The 17,470-nt window shown below is 36.9% G+C and overlaps 2 protein-coding genes across 5 annotated transcripts in view; one reads left to right on the forward strand and one right to left on the reverse strand.

Annotated features, from left to right (window-relative positions):
• The window catches only part of TARBP1 (tRNA guanosine 2 -O-methyltransferase TARBP1), a 32,339-nt gene extending 23,010 nt beyond the window's left edge, over nt 1-9,329 (forward strand). The window contains exons 22-31 of the mRNA XM_087967801.1: nt 1,412-1,522; nt 2,782-2,931; nt 3,176-3,262; nt 3,914-4,110; nt 5,003-5,084; nt 6,290-6,461; nt 6,684-6,875; nt 7,478-7,602; nt 8,159-8,295; nt 9,007-9,329. Coding sequence (XP_087823927.1) covers nt 1,412-1,522; nt 2,782-2,931; nt 3,176-3,262; nt 3,914-4,110; nt 5,003-5,084; nt 6,290-6,461; nt 6,684-6,875; nt 7,478-7,602; nt 8,159-8,295; nt 9,007-9,181 — 1,428 coding nt within the window. The 3' untranslated portion in view covers nt 9,182-9,329. The remainder of the gene's footprint in view (nt 1-1,411; nt 1,523-2,781; nt 2,932-3,175; nt 3,263-3,913; nt 4,111-5,002; nt 5,085-6,289; nt 6,462-6,683; nt 6,876-7,477; nt 7,603-8,158; nt 8,296-9,006) is intronic.
• Nucleotides 9,330-10,000: 671 nt separating this feature from the next.
• Nucleotides 10,001-16,993, reverse strand: COA6 (cytochrome c oxidase assembly factor 6). 4 transcript variants are annotated; one of them, XM_087967786.1, is made up of 4 exons: nt 16,876-16,941; nt 16,339-16,404; nt 14,178-14,332; nt 10,001-10,357 (listed from the first exon to the last, which is right to left on the reverse strand). In XM_087967786.1, exons 3-4 carry the CDS (start codon nt 14,319-14,321, stop codon nt 10,262-10,264), a joined length of 240 nt encoding a protein of 79 aa, XP_087823912.1. In that variant the 5' UTR covers nt 14,322-14,332; nt 16,339-16,404; nt 16,876-16,941; the 3' UTR covers nt 10,001-10,261. The 4 variants fall into 4 exon arrangements, with proteins under 4 accessions (XP_087823912.1, XP_087823917.1, XP_026525220.1 ...); XM_087967791.1 differs by lacking the exon at nt 16,339-16,404 and having other exon boundaries at nt 16,876-16,993; XM_026669435.2 differs by lacking the exon at nt 16,339-16,404 and having other exon boundaries at nt 16,473-16,884.
• Nucleotides 16,994-17,470: the final 477 nt, after the last annotated feature.

Below are 17,470 nucleotides of genomic sequence, written 5' to 3' on the forward strand. Positions count from 1 at the left end.
GAAAGAAGAATTTGGCCCTGCATGACTGCAGAATCGGGAGGAAGGTAGAACCTCCATAAGATGAGTAGCATCTTGGTTTGGCAGAGAGATAATAAGGAAAGGCTGTTCGATGGGGGAGTTGCTTCTCAGATACTACTAGGAGAGGGGTCTGTCACGAAAGATGGCCATGGAAACTAGTGCTAGAAAGTCTCCCTGTGATTTTTAGCGGGAAAGGAAATTCAGTCCCAGTCTACAGTCTTCTGGGTTCTTCCACTGCTTCCTTAGCTACCCTATGCTCATCATCATGCCCTACCAGTGGGCCTCCAATTTGACTCCAAGCTGGCAGCCTCAGTTTGCCTTTGTTCCATATTTGGCCAATTACTCTCTTCGTTGCCTTTGGTTTTCTGATATTTAGAGAAGGTACTCACTGATTTCCCCCAAAGTCCTGCTGGGTTGCCTCATCCCAGTGTTCCTAGGAGGATGAGCAAGAGTATATATTACCAGTAAGAGCACTCAGTGTGTAAAGTTCATCCCAGTCACCCAGTTAAAGCAAGCGGCACCTTTATTGGACAGCAGTGATAGAGGAAGATGCCAGACGCAGATGATCACTTTAGCCCTCAGTCCATATTGGATGGGAGAAGGCAATGGTAATCCATTCCCTGTTTTTGTTTTGTTTTACCAAGAAAACCATATGGCTAGAAAACGTAAAATGATTGACAATATAGTGCTGGATGTTAAGTGCTCAGATCAGATGGCATTGAATTCCATACATCAGGTTGCCAATGTTGGGAAACACTGAACTCTAGAGAACTACTACCCCACCTTTTTATGCAACTAAAGCAGTAAGCTATGTTTAGTTTTGCCAGGAAAATAGGTGAGCAAACCTAAAAAGGGTGAAAAATAGGAAGATAGGTAGTGGATCATCTGCTGTGTCTAAAGCCTGCTATTGGTCACAATGGGGATCTTTTCCTCCCCACCCCCTTCTTGATCTCATTAGAAAAGAGAATGGGAGCATGAACCCTTAATCTTGCCTTGCTCTGCCTTTAGAGCACTTCATGTTGGCTCTTATGAAGATGGAAAGAACAACACGGGGGCAGTTCTGGGCTTGCGTGCACATGCTAACATGCACACATGCATATACACAGCCAATGTGGGGATTATTGCATGGTAATTCCTGCCTAGTAGTCTATCTGATGTGGGTTTTTCTCTAAAATAATTTTTAGTAAAGCAAAGCCTAAGAAAAAGAAGTCACCTATCGTTCCATTCCATAGCACATTTTATAGTTTGCATGCTGTTTTAATAACATCAGTTGATTGACCTTTTGTTATTAACTATTTTAATCAATTCTTTTTATACAAGAGTACATGAGATGTTTTATAGCAATTTGTTGTTTGGCTGAAATTAGAAGTATTCATATTTATATTCTTTGCAGGGTGAATTAATGTCCAAATCAAAAGTCCGCTATTATGTGAACTCCTTACAACATAGAATTGAAAATCGACTGTGGCAGACATTGCTAGTTCTGTTTCCAAAATTTGATGAGGTATGGCTCACTTAGAACTTGTGGTGTTACCATTTATACCATGAATATGTAGTACTATAAGTGTCTAATTTTTTTCTGAGGCTAAATGCATGTCATGCCTATTGTTTCATAAATAATTATGTTGCCATCTGAAATTGAGGTCATGAGATCTTCTTCCAATCAATCATCTAATCCTACTTGTAGAACTCTTCCCTTCCTCATACTGTACACTTAAGGGTGATCATAATGTACAACGGTTTTATTGATTTGCACTGATCTGTTACACTTATATCCTCCCTTTCATCCTGGATCTCAAAGTAGAATACGTAGCATTCCTTCCTCCAATTTTTCCCTGCAACAACCCTGTAGGGTAAATTGGAATTAGAGAAGATGACTAGCACAAAGTCACCCAGTGAGTTTCCATGGTTGAGGGTAGATTTGAATCAGGGTTTCCTTGGCCCTAATCCAACAGTATAACCACCCCACTGTTCTGGCTCACTAATTTTGTTTTAAAATGTATTGGGCCTTTCTTAAAATGTATTGGCCCATTGTGATTTGTCTTCTGATTATTGGCTGGGTTATAATGTACAATAATGACCATTTTACTTTAATGGAGGGAAGGCCAAATACACCTTGCCCAGACTCCAAAAGCCTCTGCAAAAAATGGCTGCTACTTTGTAATTTTCGATCAGATAGAACCATAATGATTAAAGGCACGAGAAATAATTATTACAATTTCATTCAGTTGAGTGTACTTTTTGACTTAGCAGTTTGAAATACTGTCTTGTTCAATGGAAACAACAACAAAAAATGTGTGATCCTCTGCTTAGAATGACAGTGATCTTCTGTGGAGAAGAAACTTACATGTAGATTGTATAATTATAGAGGATCTAGTGCAAGGTACTGCTAGAAAAATATCACTTTTTAAATATTTGTGTCATCTAGGGAGAGAAGAAATATAGAGGAAAGCAGCTGTACATGGGGAAACCTGCACAATATGTTGGTTAAGATATTGACTAGGCATAAGGAGATCTTGGTTTTAGATGAGCCAACATAGTTCAACAGACTTCACATGGTGGTGGTTATGGGAAAAGTAGTAGAGGGCAGTGCTTGGGACATAATTTTATCTATTTATTTGTCACATTTACATATCTACCCATGTCACATAGTGACTCTAATCTCAAACACCTGAAAGAAAAGTAGGATATCAATCTAATAAATAAAATATGATGAAGTCATCTGTACATTATAATTGATTTGGTTCCTGATATTTTATTTAGGATCTTTTATCAAGAATCGTTGACAGGATTCTTCAAGCTGGACATAATAATAATCAAGCATCAGTAAAGTATTTAATAGAGTGGAATATCATTCTGATTTTACACAAGTTTCCCCATTATCTTCAAAAATTCTGGAATTGCTTTAATTATGTGAGTGACTACATATTAAGGTATGAGTGAAGTACAAATAAAGAAGGGATTATTTTTATAAAACTTGCATTCAAGATTGTTAGAAAATGTACTCCATTGAGTTATTGTTATTGAAAATATATGTTGTGTTAGAATAGTAGTAGTTAGGATTCAGTATTAGGAAGACAAGAATGGCTCTTATCAGGCTCAATATATTTTTACAAATTGAGAAATAATTGAGATTAATATAGAACTTTTTTTTCAGGATGAAGATCAGTTTAAAACTAGCATTTGCACATTTTTAGCAGTCCTGTCACATTTTGACATAATTCTCCAGAATACCTCTGACAAAGTAAGTGCTTTTGTTTGAAACTAAAAAAGTTGATTACAGAAAATAAACCCTGTTATCTGCTGTTGGTACAACCCAGATGAGACTATTATTGTATGTCTATATGAAGTTTTCCTTGAACATCTCTAATCAAAGATCCGTTTGGTCTCAATATCTAATCTAGTATCCCGTTTCCTTCAGGGACCAAATCTCCCTGTGTTAGTAAGTTTGATAAACAACTGGTATGGAGGCAGCATAGGGCCATCATAAATAGCACTAGGACAGTCAAATCCTTTATTAATTTGCTTCATTTCATTTTAAAGCTCTAATTCATTGCCTCTTACACATCTGTCATATCTGTCCTGATATGAACAAATTATTTCCTTTGGCTGACAGAAAATATGATATATATTAAATGATATGAACCATTTACATTTAACTTTGTTGTGTGAATCCAACATTTAATGGGGTTCTCTCACCCCCTACTCCCAGACATGATCATATATCCCAGTACCACAAGTACTTAGGATTTTAAAAGAAACCATTAATGTATTCAATTTTTACAAGGGCCAGTTTATCTCTAGATTCATGGCAGTTTATGTGAATGTTATTTTTTATATCTTCCTACTTTGCTGGGTAGAGTCAAAGGTTAAAAGTATGCTTCTTTCCCTCCAGATATCAACCTTGAAGAAAGCGTTAATTGTTGTCCTACAGTGGTGCTTCCATCACAATTTTAGTATCCGGCTTTATGCTTTAATTGCACTTAAAAAAATTTGGGGAATGTGCAAAGCATCATATGTGAATGATTTCGATACTTTAACTCCAATTATTGAATGTAGTCTAAATCAAGTGGAACTCATGCATGGCACAGGGTTAGTAGTGCATGCTTTAATTTAAAGTATGGTTCTTTTTGTTGTCATGAAATGGTAAAAATACTTTTTAGTTGATTCCTAGATAGGTTTGACGAGCAATTTGGTATTACTTTAACAATAAATTCTTATCTCAAACACATCCAAAGAAATGACAGTGCAATCATAAATAAGATCTAGAATTAAGTCCCATAGAGGGCACTGTATCTCAACTCCGAGGAATTAAATTTACTCTATATTTATATCTGCCTTTGGATTTTGAATTCCTTAGGATGCTCGCAGCCCTTAAATACGTTATGTATCATCTTTTGTGGCCTGACAAGCAAAGTCATTGGGAAAGCCAGATTCACTTAACAATCATGTTACTAACTTAATAACTGCAGTGATTCATTCAACAATTGTGGCAAAATTCACTTAACTGTCTTGCTTATCAGTTGAAATTTTGTGCTCGGTTGTGATCAGTCTACCTATACCTATAATGGAATTGATATCATAATAGAAAATTAAGCCACAGTGACCCCAATATAATGATTGTCATACATTTGTAGCAAAAGAACAGACCTATTTTTTACTGTACCTGCTGGTGACAAACTACATGCTGTTTTCTGAACTTTTAAATACTGTAAACCTTCATATACTGTCAATTAGATTTATATCATTGTGGGACTGTGATTAACAATCAAGTGTTATTCCGCATAACATTATTATAAGAAGCTAAGCTGCAATCCAACAGCCACTTATCTTGGAATAAGTTCATTGAATTCAGTTGTCAGTGACTTGATGGCACATAATCAGTCTATCTATCTAGGACTAGACTTTTAAACAGGAATGGTCTATATAGAATGTTTCCTGTTACATCACATCTTAATGCTTTTTAAAAAAAAATCATCTGCAGGAATGCTAAGAAGAATTGGCAGCGCATTCAGAAACATTTTTTCTTTGAATATTTTCATCCACTTAAGGATTACTGCCTTGAGGTAAGGACAGAATTCAGCATTTTAAAATATTTTCTTTTGCCTGTCTTTATATCTGCTTTACCAAGAGATGGTGGTGTAAGAGCTTTCAATATATTTCAGATAAACACAGCTTTAAATAATCCCATAATGTCATAAAGCACAGATTTGGTAGGATTCCTTGCTGCCTTATGAATAATCATATTAAATATTCAAATTAGATGAAACATTTTTATCTAATTCATCAAAATCATTTTGTAAATTTACTCAAATTTTTCAAATTTGGCAACCTTAATATGTGTAGATTTCAAATCCCTATCATACTGGTTGAGGAATTCTTGAATCCACACATTAAATGTGACAAGTTTGAAAAACACTAAATTGATCTCACAGTGTTGGTATGAGCAAAAAAATGGGAATAATTCTGTTTAAGTTTTTGTAAACTATTTAGGAGAAAGGGTAGGACACAGATAGGATTTTTTTAAATCTAAAAGTAAACACTATATTATCTGGTATAAAAACTCTGCAGCAATTATTAATAGAAAAGTAAATGTTTACATCTATCATATATGATGCCACATTTTTACTAAATAAGCCACTGTGTGCTGCTTCAAATCAATCTGGTTTGTGTTATTTTTATAAAAACATAAAAACTTTGTTCCACCTATATGCTTATTTTGCAAAATAAGCAAAAGCCACCTAAGCCATCCCTATTTAAAAATAAGTCCCACTGGGTTCATTTGTATCCATTCTCAAAGTAAATGAATATTGTATTTAGACATAGCTTGCTTTCCAGATGTTGAAAATCGTGAAAGATTCTATCTTGACTTTAGAGCATTAATCAGATATTTTATGTTTTCCAAGTTATCTTCTACAGCCATAAGAGCTAGAAACTCAATTTAAACAAGCAAAGTTCAATGTGCAGTGTACTGTACTTGTGTGAAGTTTATATTATACTGTACTGTGTATGCAGTAATGTGAGCTGTGGAATGTGAAAAGTAATTATTTGCTTATTTTAAAACGTTCATCGTAAGGTTAAATATGCCTACCTGCCTTTAAAATCAATTGGAATTCAAGCATATTTAATCATCAGTTTGACAGAAGCTGATCTTTCCATAGATATAGAATATACAGCTATGTGGAAGTAAAACAAGCATCATTGGTTGGCTTTTGCTAAAAAAATGTTACATTGAAGCGGAAGTTGATATTTTAAAATATTTTTTTTTTAGACAATATTTTACACGCTGCCACGCCTTTCAGAAACTCCTGAAGAGGAATGGATCTCTCTCTCTAAATTTATGGCATTCAGAGACATTCCACTGAGTTCAACATTTCCATCCTGCCATTCTCAAACTACACTTCTTGATCTTAAGCCAAATGACTGGACTCAGCAAGATATCGGTAATAATAATAGTGATCATCAGAAGCTAAACAGCATTAGGAAATAATTTGTGCTGGTCAAATAGTTATACATATTTTATAAAGACTCTAAAATATATTTATGATATTTAAGAGCATAATTACTGAGCACACAGACTGTATTTGTCCTAAGTACTTAAGTCCTAGAATGCTGAGATTCTTAAAAGAGATTATTTCATTAGCTAATTACATAATTTCTCTCAGGACTAAATTTAGCTGAGCCCAATAACGAAAGGCAGTGGGTGAATGTTCAAAAAAAAATTATCCCTTGCAAAGCCAGTGCTCCTGATTTGGATCTGGAGCTTATATTTCAAGATCGTGCCACTAAGCTTGGAAAATCAAACAAGAAATTGATTGTAGTTGCTTCGCTCATTGATAAACCCACCAATTTAGGAGGTAAGCTCTTACTCATTTTAAACTACTTGTAGGTTTTGTTTTTGTTTTTACATTGTATGCCTTATATTTATAAAGTAACAAACATAGTTTAGCCCAGAAAATAATTTGAGGATTTAAAAAGAGGAAGTAGGTTCTTACAATTTAACTCTCAAATTGTTTACACAAAAGAGAAATGTCTTTTATTTTCTTGTGTTAATACCTATGTTAGGCTATTTTAAGGAATAATTGTCCTATACAAAGTGCATCTTTGATTTTAAAGGTTAGGTTTAAAGGTTGTTATCTTTATTTATTTATTGTGCCTTCAAGACTGTTGATTCCTGGCAACTGCCTGGACAAACTTTGCAGTTCTTTTGGCAAGATTTGCCATTGCTGCCTTCTTTGTAGGGCTGAGAAAGAACGATTGGCTTAGGGTCACCCAGACTAAGCAGGATTAGAACTCATGGCCTCCCAGTTTCTAGCCAGATGTCTTAAGCACCACATCACTGCATGATTCTCACTGCATGTTTGTAGTCTTATGTTTGAATCTCCTTCCACGGTACCTCTGTGCACTATTCAGCTGAGGAAACCAATGCCATATTGAAAGAGCTCTGCTTTATTTGTAGGCTTGTGTCGAACGTGTGAAATCTTCGGTGTTTCTGCTTTAACCGTTAGCAACCTCCATTATATAAATGACAAGCAATTCCAGCATCTCAGTGTGTCTGCTGAACAGTGGCTTTCTGTTATTGAAGTGAGTAAAATAAACCTTCCCTTGTTCTGTCAGACATGCAAGTTAATTGGTATACAATCTCCTCCTGATTTTCATGTAGTTGCATTCAAAATTTGGACACTATAAATTGATCTGCATTACTTTTATGGTGTTACACATTAGCTGCAAAATTTAAAGGGACAGTCCAATTTTAGCATTATTATTTCTCTTCTATTTCAGTGGGAGAATTATAATTGTGGATTTTTCATATATAGTCAATTCTAGCAGACAAGTGAGGAAAGAGCGAGCTTCACTTTGGGGCTTTATGTGGGTGGCTCTTCTGAATCAGACACCCAATTAACTAACATAGTTAGCTTACTGGTGAAATGCTATGAATGGCACCAAATTGAAGACTTGTTTACGATTCTTGAACTAGGGCAGCATCTTGATCAGTCCAATCAAAATGAAAAGGTTTCTGTCTACATGGTATTAGCCAGGATAGATCTATTCAGTCAGAACTTACTATATCTAACTTAGTGTACTAATGAAAAATACACACTTCCAAAGCCTAATGCTAATATTTTTCAAAAATTTACAGGTAAAGCCATTTCAGCTTATTGAATATTTGGAACAGAAGAAAACTGAAGGCTATTTTATAATAGGGGTGGAGCAAACAGCCAAAAGTTGCAATTTAATGGAATACTGCTTTCCAGAGAAATCCCTGCTGTTGTTGGGGTAACAATTTTTTTAAATTCTAATACATTTTTCAAATGTATTTTGGGTAGAGAATACTGACAACCATTCAGAAAATAAAGTTTTGCCTATGCACTGCAGAACCTTCCCATAGAGAGCTACATTCCCCAGTGATTCATCTGTTAGGCAGCCACATACCGATAGTAGATAGATTGAAAAGCTGAACAGATTTTTTTTTTTTTTTACTATCTCTGCAGTATAAATAAAATGTAGGAGAATAAAACTGGGCCACTTATATTTGATGCATACTTGATTGTACCTAACACAAATTCTTTAAAAATAAGTTGAGTCCAAATCACATTATTCTCAGTGATAGTTCACAAATTGCTATAGAAATTGCTATCCATACTAAAGTACATAAGACTGCCTTTGTTGTTAGTATTTACTGATTTTTATCTCTTAATGTCTACTGTAGAAACTGCAAACATTTCAGGTTTTGTCCATGGCCTGGATCTCCAATAAAAAGTCCAATAGTATTTTGGAGTAGGAGGGTGGAAATGAAAATATACAAATCTGGTTATTGATGTTTCTAGCTCAATGTTATCAGCAATTTCTCAGTATTCAAGGGAGATATGGTTTTAGAAATGCTGGCATTTGAACTTGATTTTTTTTTCTGCATGTAAAGCCTGTGTTCTGCCATTGAGCAGTGTTCCATTTCTGTTGATGTATTTTTTTGTTTCTTTTTAAAAACAGAAATGAACACGAGGGAATCCCGGCAAATGTAATTCAGCACCTGGACACTTGTGTAGAAATTCCTCAGCAAGGAGTTATCCGTTCACTTAATGTCCATGTAAGTGGTGCTCTGCTCATTTGGGAATATACAAGACAGCAAATGGCCAAGGAAAAAGAACAAAGACAAAATGTTTAATTTTTGTTGAAGCTGATAATTTGACGGTGCTATAAATTCCCTGAAATGACCATAGCTATGATTTAATTATGTCTTAGATCTTGTATATCCTCATTTTAAACAAAATGTTAATTTTTAAAATGACAGTATTAAAATTGTTTTTAATGCAGTTTTTGGTGCTAGTGAATTCTGTATGTTGCTGTAAAAACCAGTTCTTGATAGTTCTCAAAGTGGTGGTAAATAATTACTCATTTGCAGCACAATGGCTGCTTTTGCTATGTGTAATTTCTGCAACTCCACAAAAAAATTAATAGAGCACTATGTTGTTGCTGGACTATATAACTATAAATTTATTCCATTAACTTTTTTCATTATGGAGAAAATCTTATGTGGTCGCTAATGAATCGAAAATGGACATTATCAAGATGCTGCACACAGCAATATAGCAACTTGCCATTTGACAATTCTAGTGTCTTTCTCTTTGCACTTGGCCATGACCATGCAGTTTTCTGGCACTGGTTTTGGGGATATTTTTTAAACATATACTCGAGTATATTTTTGGTGTTTTCCAAATCCAGCATTAACTCAAAACAGTTTCAGTTTCTAAAGACTATATATGTCTACAAATTGTAATTTTAATTCAACAGTAAAGTGATCTCTCATACACCTGAATCAACCAAAATGAAATATTTAAGGGTGTTACTGTTGACAATTATAAAGATTCTTCTTCAAGATGTAATTTATACAAAAGACCACTGAAATAGACTAGACATTACTTTACCAGTACATTGGGGAAAACTTTTGGAAGAGAGTATTTGCAGTGAAAACATGATACAAGTATTTGAATTTATACAGTTCATTTATTTTGATTTTATTGATGGTGTAGTCTTTTAGTGGTGAAAGGTAAGCATATTTTCCTAAGTGCCTATTCTCTCCAATAAGCATTTCAAATAATGGAACCTGGAGCTTTCAGGCCAATATGAGATTTATAAACAAGAACAGATCTTAAAATGTATAGGACGTCGTTGGTGCCAACATTTATGTTCTTCAATTATGCTGTTTTTCTGCAACTTCCCTTGTATTGTAAAAGTTCTCTAGTTGCTATGACTCCTCTGTCTTCTCTGAAGGCAGAAATTGTCCTGCTTCCATTTGTGCCTTATATTGTAAATAATCTCTTCTTTTGTTGAAGTATTTAACCTGTTTTGAATAAAATCACTTGGTTAGCAAGTCAACAAGCTCAGTAAACATCTAAAGTAATAAAAGTAGAAAAAATATTATACCCATCATGACATTTTAGATTTAATTTAATGCCACCATTATTGATCTATCTTCAAAAACTAATGTTCAATAAATTTTATACACATCAGATTTAAAAAAAACAAACCAATATAGAACTACATACTTCTTCCCCTTGTTACATATAAAGGACTGGGAAAAACCCGTATCACTGTGCATGTACATACATACTGAAGTAGCTAGAAGAAACATGGAGTGAACAGTTCTGTAACCTAGGAAAAGACATTGTTGCTTTAATGTTTTACAGAAAGGTACTTCTAGGCTCCTAGGTGTTGCAGAGTAGGGTTTGCACAATTCTTATAAGTACCATGTTTCCCCGAAAATAAGACCCTGACTTATATTTTTTTGCCACCAAAAAAGGCACCAGGTCTTATTTTCAGGACAGGATGTCTACTGACTCACCTCACTTGAGCATGTTGCCCCCGTCTTCTTTTCTCTGTCACAGGCCTTCAGGAACTTCTTCAGCTGGCAAGGCCAGCAAGACTTTCCTGAAGGCCTCTGTAGGCGATAACAGAGTTCTGGATCGATCCGGAGCTGTTACCGGCTACAAAGACCTTCAGGAAAGCCTTGCTGGCTGCAACTGTCTGAAGGTAAGTAGTAGGGCAGCTCCACCACCACCACCCCGGCTTAATTTTTACCTGTGTACCCTGGAGTGGGTGGGGTCTTAATTAGGGCTTATTTTGGGGATAGGGCTTCTATTGGATGCATGTGTAAAAACCAAGCTAGGACTTACTTTCTGAGTAGGTTGTATTTTGGTGGAAACATGGTATGTAGAAAGTAGTTAGCATAGTAATGATTTATACATTGGCTACAAATAACAGATGGTTCCTTTATTCCAAATTATATGCAGATGGTTTTGAAATAAGATTTTGTATTAATTATAAGAAGCCTTCCCATGGGAAAATGCTTTTAATTCTTTTTTAAAAAGCATGAAAGGATGGGAAATTGAAGGCTGGACACTAGGTGGAACTATAGAAGGAACCAAAGATTACACTTAAAAGGAGAAGAACACTTAAATTCAATTTACAAATACAGAATGAAGCAAAATATTTTAATATTGGCCACTGTCAGCTCTGGAGCCATTTTCATTGGCGTCTTCAGGGCAGCCATAGTTTTGGCTGGGCGAGCTGTGGGAACGGGATGGGGGAGGTAGAGATAACGAGGGCTTTGTAACCAAAATAAAATTCATTCCTCTACAAGCCAAGGATGTTTCCACCAGGTGTGGAGAGGCGGGGACTGAGTCTGATTGAACTTTGGACTGTGACCTGATTGGGCCATGTGATGGTCTGAAGGGGCAGGAGGAGGAAAAGTATGACTTTTTACTAGGGGGAAACCCAGGGGACTTTAGATTTGGGTTTCCCCATATGTGCTAATATGACATGCCTAATAAGTATGTGCTTTGAGGAAGATGTCTGCCTCGGAGTTTTGATTTTATTGGGGCTTTTACTTGGAACCCTGAAGAGCATTTCTGAATAATGGACCCAAAAGTTACTTTTAGGAGTGTCTGTATCTATAGACAATCTTTAAAAGACATTGTGGAAGATAAGTAAGTTTCACCTCTCAAGACTGAGACTAATCTGAAAGTGGAATTAAAAATAGAAAAAGTATCGAAAAAGATGCTACACTGGACACACAAAAGAAATTGGCTAATGTCTTAATAATAAAAAATGCTGTATGAATTACAAACCAAGAAATGGTCCTAGATAATTTTCTTATATTGGATTTACAAAAAGAAGCTTAACACCTTTAAGAATTTTGTGAGAAGGAGCCAATGAAGCTCTATGACAGTGATGGCCAAGTGCCAAAAGCGCACGTGTGCACGTGGATCCCCAAAATGCAGTGTGTGTGCATCCCCCATGCATGAGCCTCACCCCCCCACCCCACGTCCCCTGTGCATGCGCAGCAGAGATCTGAAGACCAGCTGGCCAGCAGGAGGTGCATGCGAGGCAAGAGTCCAACTGGGGTGACAGCTCACGGGCCCACAGAGAGGGCTCTGCGTGCCACCTCTGGCATACGTGCCACAGGTTCGCCATCACGGCTCTAAGATTACTTTAAGGGACTAAAGATCAAGCTTGTTAAAAGAAAAAGGAAGGAATAAAAACATGGCTTATTTGCTGAAGTTAAAAAGATATGTTATTTCTGATAATCCTTAATGGACATCTGATGTGAAATTTTAAGACTTTTAAGGATTTGTTTATAGATAAGAGATGGCATACAGGAAGAAGAAACTTTACTGTATTATTATTTCATTCTTTTCTATTTTTCTTTCCTGCACCTATTTTTTTATTCTTTTTTTCACTACAATTGTAGTGTTTAATATTTATTGAAAAAATACACATGACAAATGCATAAAGGGCCATCTGCCAAGAGCAAAATAAAGCACGCTCCCAAAATTCCATTTAAGCATGTGCCAACAAATATGATGAGAATTCTCTGTATCTGGACTGTGAATATGTGAAACACAATCTCTATACTGCAAATTCTCTTTCTGAGACATTAGGAAAGTCCTTGTTTATGTCCACTACAGAGGTGGGAACAGGAGGCGATACTAGTCATATTTTCTAGGCAACCACTCAAGCCCAGGAAAAGTATGCAACTTCTATAAGGAGCTGCTGATAGGTACAGCCCACTTCAGATCCAAATGATGCACATCCAGCATTGTGTTGATAATGTGATTTTCACTGTTTGTACTGTAACTATAGCACTGCAATTTATATCAGATAACAAGAATACACTGCCCCAGTTTATCCAATTCAATGTTTATATTCATGAGGTAGATTAATCTCCCAACAGACTGAACAAAAGTAAACATAAGATGAAATATAAGCTGCTTATTACTGATAGAAAACATTTATCATGAAGTATGGAGTTATAGAAAACATGGAAAAGGATGGTTGGGAGAATGAAAAACTGAAAGTGCCTAGAGGGTGATAAATACACATATAAAAATGTTGCAAGATGAGGACAGAACAAGACATATAACATGTATAATGTGAAAAAGATAGTTACAAATTATGTAACCAAAAAGGCTTTGTTTTGAATGGTCAAGAATAAACAATGCAAAGAGAAAGTGGAGATTTTTGGGGTGTGGATGAAAAGGGCTAAGAAAAAGGAACTTCTAGAAGAGTAAATGGAAAGAATAAAAGTGATGAAGTGATTTCAAATTAAACTGAAGTAAGGGAATGTGAAAATGGATACTTTTGGAGATTTGTATATAAACGATAGTATGTTTAACAGCAAAACTGAAATGAATGTATGTAAGAATTCGAGCAAAATGGGTGAAAAGATTAATGCTATGACAATGCTGAAAAAATGCTGAGGCTGGGGGAGTAAGTATTGCAGCTGGAGAAATGTTAAAATATATAGTTTCCTTATGGAGTTACAGCACAATATTTAACCTGCCTAACAATCAGAACAGTGCCATTATTATTCTCTTATACAAAGGCCAGTCAAGAATGACTGCAAATGCTTAGGTTTCAGACAGAATTCTGGAAAGAATTTAGATAGAGGTATACAGATGTGGAAGTAAGGATGATTTGCAAAGACATAAAAGAATAGAGATAATGAATAGTGGTAGTGTAATTTCAATTTACTTTGAATGCCTTTTTCTGTATCTTGATTTCCACTTTCTTTTGTTCCCTGTTTCTTTCTTTCTTGCCTTTTGCATAGAAATATCATGTTAGGTATGTGCATATAAAAATGAATACAAATAGTTACTTACCCACTGTGGTGGGCATAAATTTTCAAAAGAGCACCTCAATTTGTCACATTTTAATGTATCTTTCCTATTTTCATCTAAGCATTTCCAATAAAAATCTCGGGCATCCCAGCAGGCTTTCCTTTCTTTCATAGATGGTGCTGACATTTTTGAAACTCCTAAAAAAAGAATTAAAGATGAAATAATTCTTAATATTTTTTGTAATCCTCTAAGTTACAACCCACAAAAAACTTGGAATCTAGTCTTCAATTCTTCTAGGTGTACTTATTTCAAATATGTACAAAAATGTTGTAAAGGTTTTTTCTGAAATCAGGGTGTTCTTGTAGTTTACTTACCTCTGAATATGCAAAGATTTTCAGCCAAAGGTGGAAAAAAGATTATTATAAAGCTAATCTAGTATTAATCACATTTTTATCCCATCTTTTCTTCCAGGAGCATTTGGCCCATTTTATTTTCTTAACAGCTGTCAAGCCCCCCAGGGAAATCAGGAGAGCCAGGCAGTTCAAATGGGTATTAAAATTTATTGCAAGCTTAAACTTTGTACAAGAATTGAAACTACTAATGGTCAAAGCAACTTGGTGGTAGATAAAGGAATTCAAGATGGGCTGGACTTAGATCTGTTGCAGGCACGAAGGGACTGATGACGTATATGACCCCTCCCTCTGGCTCAGCCTGGTCATCTACAACACTGTAGTAGTAATTTGCCAGTTTCAAACCTGAGCCTCCCGAGTTTTAATCCAATAATTCTAACCATCATACCACTTTGGTTCTGATTATTTAATTACTAAACATAAAAATCTATAGGTTAGTATAAGGCTAAATAATAGTGAACATAAAGAAATGATGCATGAATAAGCATATGACATTAGGTGGTCATTTCATGCAGGGGGGAAAAAAGACAATACGGCAAACGTACACATTATACCACATATTTCCTAATCTGGCTTTTCAACTCATTATACTCCAAGTATACATGAAAATAACAAAATCTTTCAGAAGGCAACCTTGCAATTATGTCAGCTATATTGACAGGAAAAAAGATGTGTTTCTCCATATAAAGAGATTAAACTGAAAAAGTAAATACATAACTCTTGGGGGGTGGGGAACTTGAGGGTGTCAATCATATTTGTTTAGGAGCTACATTCAATTGGACTTCTGAATAGCTATCAATAGGGCAGCATTTAAATTTTACTTGACAAAGAAGGTATATGTTCACAGGTGGAACAGGGAAGTTAATCTAATGCCATTATAAGTCTGTGGTCTAAATGGGGCTATTGACAGAATTTTAAAACTTGATACAAGCGCATTTGAAAACAGTGTCTTTTGCACATGCATTTCAACAGAAAAAGGCCCAAAGCACCTATGTTATGCACATGGGCATTGTGGTCTAAACTAAGTACCTGGATACCACCTTTTACACCTCTAATATATTCAAAGCACAGCAACAAAGGGACTATTGCTACTTCAAATGCCATCAGTCCATCCCAGATATGGGTCACCTGAGAGCCTTTAATCATTTTTGATATTTCACATTTTCTCCAGGTGAGAGTTTTGCATTTACCACAGAGGTTGGCTTTGAGTCTCAAGCTATTCCACTGCCATATCCAGTTTGAGTCAGATGGTTACAAGTCATTTAAAACACACTTTTTGGACATTAATTCCAGAGCCAAACTTGCATGCAGTGGTTCAACAAACAGAAAATAGCAGCAGTACAGGTGGTCCTCAACTTACAACAGTTCATTTAGTGACCATTCAAAGTAACAACGGCACTGAAAAAAAGTGACATAGGACTGTTTTTCAGTTACAACCTTTGCAGTCTCCCCATGATCATGTGATCAAAATTCAGATGCTTGGCAACTGGTTCATACTTATGACCGTTGCGGTGGGCTTAAGGTCATGCGATCATCTTTTGCAAACTTCTGATAAGCAAATTGAACGGGGAAACCAAATTCACTTAACGATCAGGTTACTAATCTATCAACTGCGGTGATTCGCTTAACAGCGGTGGGGAGAAAGGTCATAAAATGGAGCAAAACTCACACTTAACAAATGTCTCACTTAACCACATAAATTTTGGGCTCTATTTTGGTTGTAAGTCAGGGATTATCTGTAATCACTTCATACACACACACACACACACACACACACAAAACCACACAAATACCCCTTTGATTCTGGCAGGCTTCTGTATTCGAAGAGCTGCTTTTCCTCGCTCTCTGCTTCTGTTTCCCTGGAAATGCGAAGGAAGAGAGGAAGGGGGACCGTCCAGTGAAAAATCACGAAGCACCAACTACTTACCACCTGCAGCTGTCCCGGGACGTGGAGCCGGTTACAAACAATTCCTTCGCCACTATCAGAAAAAGCAGCCAAGTAGTGGGAATACAGTCTTTCCCCGCCTCCCCCCCCCTTCTCTCCGCCACAAAGCCAAAAGCTGGCCGTGGGAAATAAGGGGCACGTCCCCTGCACAGAGGGAACGGTCCGGGGGGGGTTGAACAAAAAGAAAAAAGTTTCCTCGAAGTCTTTCCCCGTCTTCGCACTCGACGAAGAACGAGCGCCAATACAACGGGGGCCTTTCGAAGGGAAAAGAAAGCGAGAGCACCTTTGAGGCGAGCGCCAATGCAAGCGCGTTCCCGTACAAAAAGGAAGGCGCAGCCCGCTCGCCCTTCCGACGCTCTCCTTCGCCGGCCCTGTTGACACTTACCGGGCGCACTTCCGGAACAGCTACGTCCCCGGATGTTCGTCGCTTGTCAACCACACCGGAAGTTGAGATGCTACTCGTGCCACCGGCAGGCTCTGCAAAGAGCCTGGTTTGTTGGGGGGGGAGGGGAGAAGGAGCGTGCGGGGATTACCTAGCACGCATGCGCACTTGGCCCGAGCGCTCTTCACTTAGGAAATTGCCAGCCCCCCCCCGTTCCCTTTTGTTACAGGTGGGAAGGCAGAAAGTTTCCGTTGGAAAGTCTAAAGCAGGGGTGTCCAACCTTGGCAACTTTAAGCCTGGAGGACTTCAACTCCCAGAATTCCCCAGCCAGCAAAGCTGGCTGGGGAATTCTGGGAGTTGAAGTCCTCCAGGCTTAAAGTTGCCAAGGTTGGACACCCCTGGTCTAAAGATTCTCAAGTCATCCAGGTCATGGTAGTCCCAAAGGTGCTTTTTCAGGAGGCAACTGGACTTCCTTGTTTTTGTTTTTGTTTTTTTCGAAGACGTTTCGCTTCTCATCCAAGAAGCTTCTTCAGCTCTGACTGGACGGTGGGGAATGGAAGGATGTCTGCCATTCCTTGCAGCTGTCTGCAAGGAATAT

Source organism: Notechis scutatus, chromosome 1 (genome assembly GCF_049901735.1).
Source record: "Notechis scutatus isolate UNSWTSFEM ecotype Mainland chromosome 1, rNotScu1.2, whole genome shotgun sequence".
Taxonomy (NCBI): Eukaryota; Metazoa; Chordata; class Lepidosauria; order Squamata; family Elapidae; genus Notechis; species Notechis scutatus.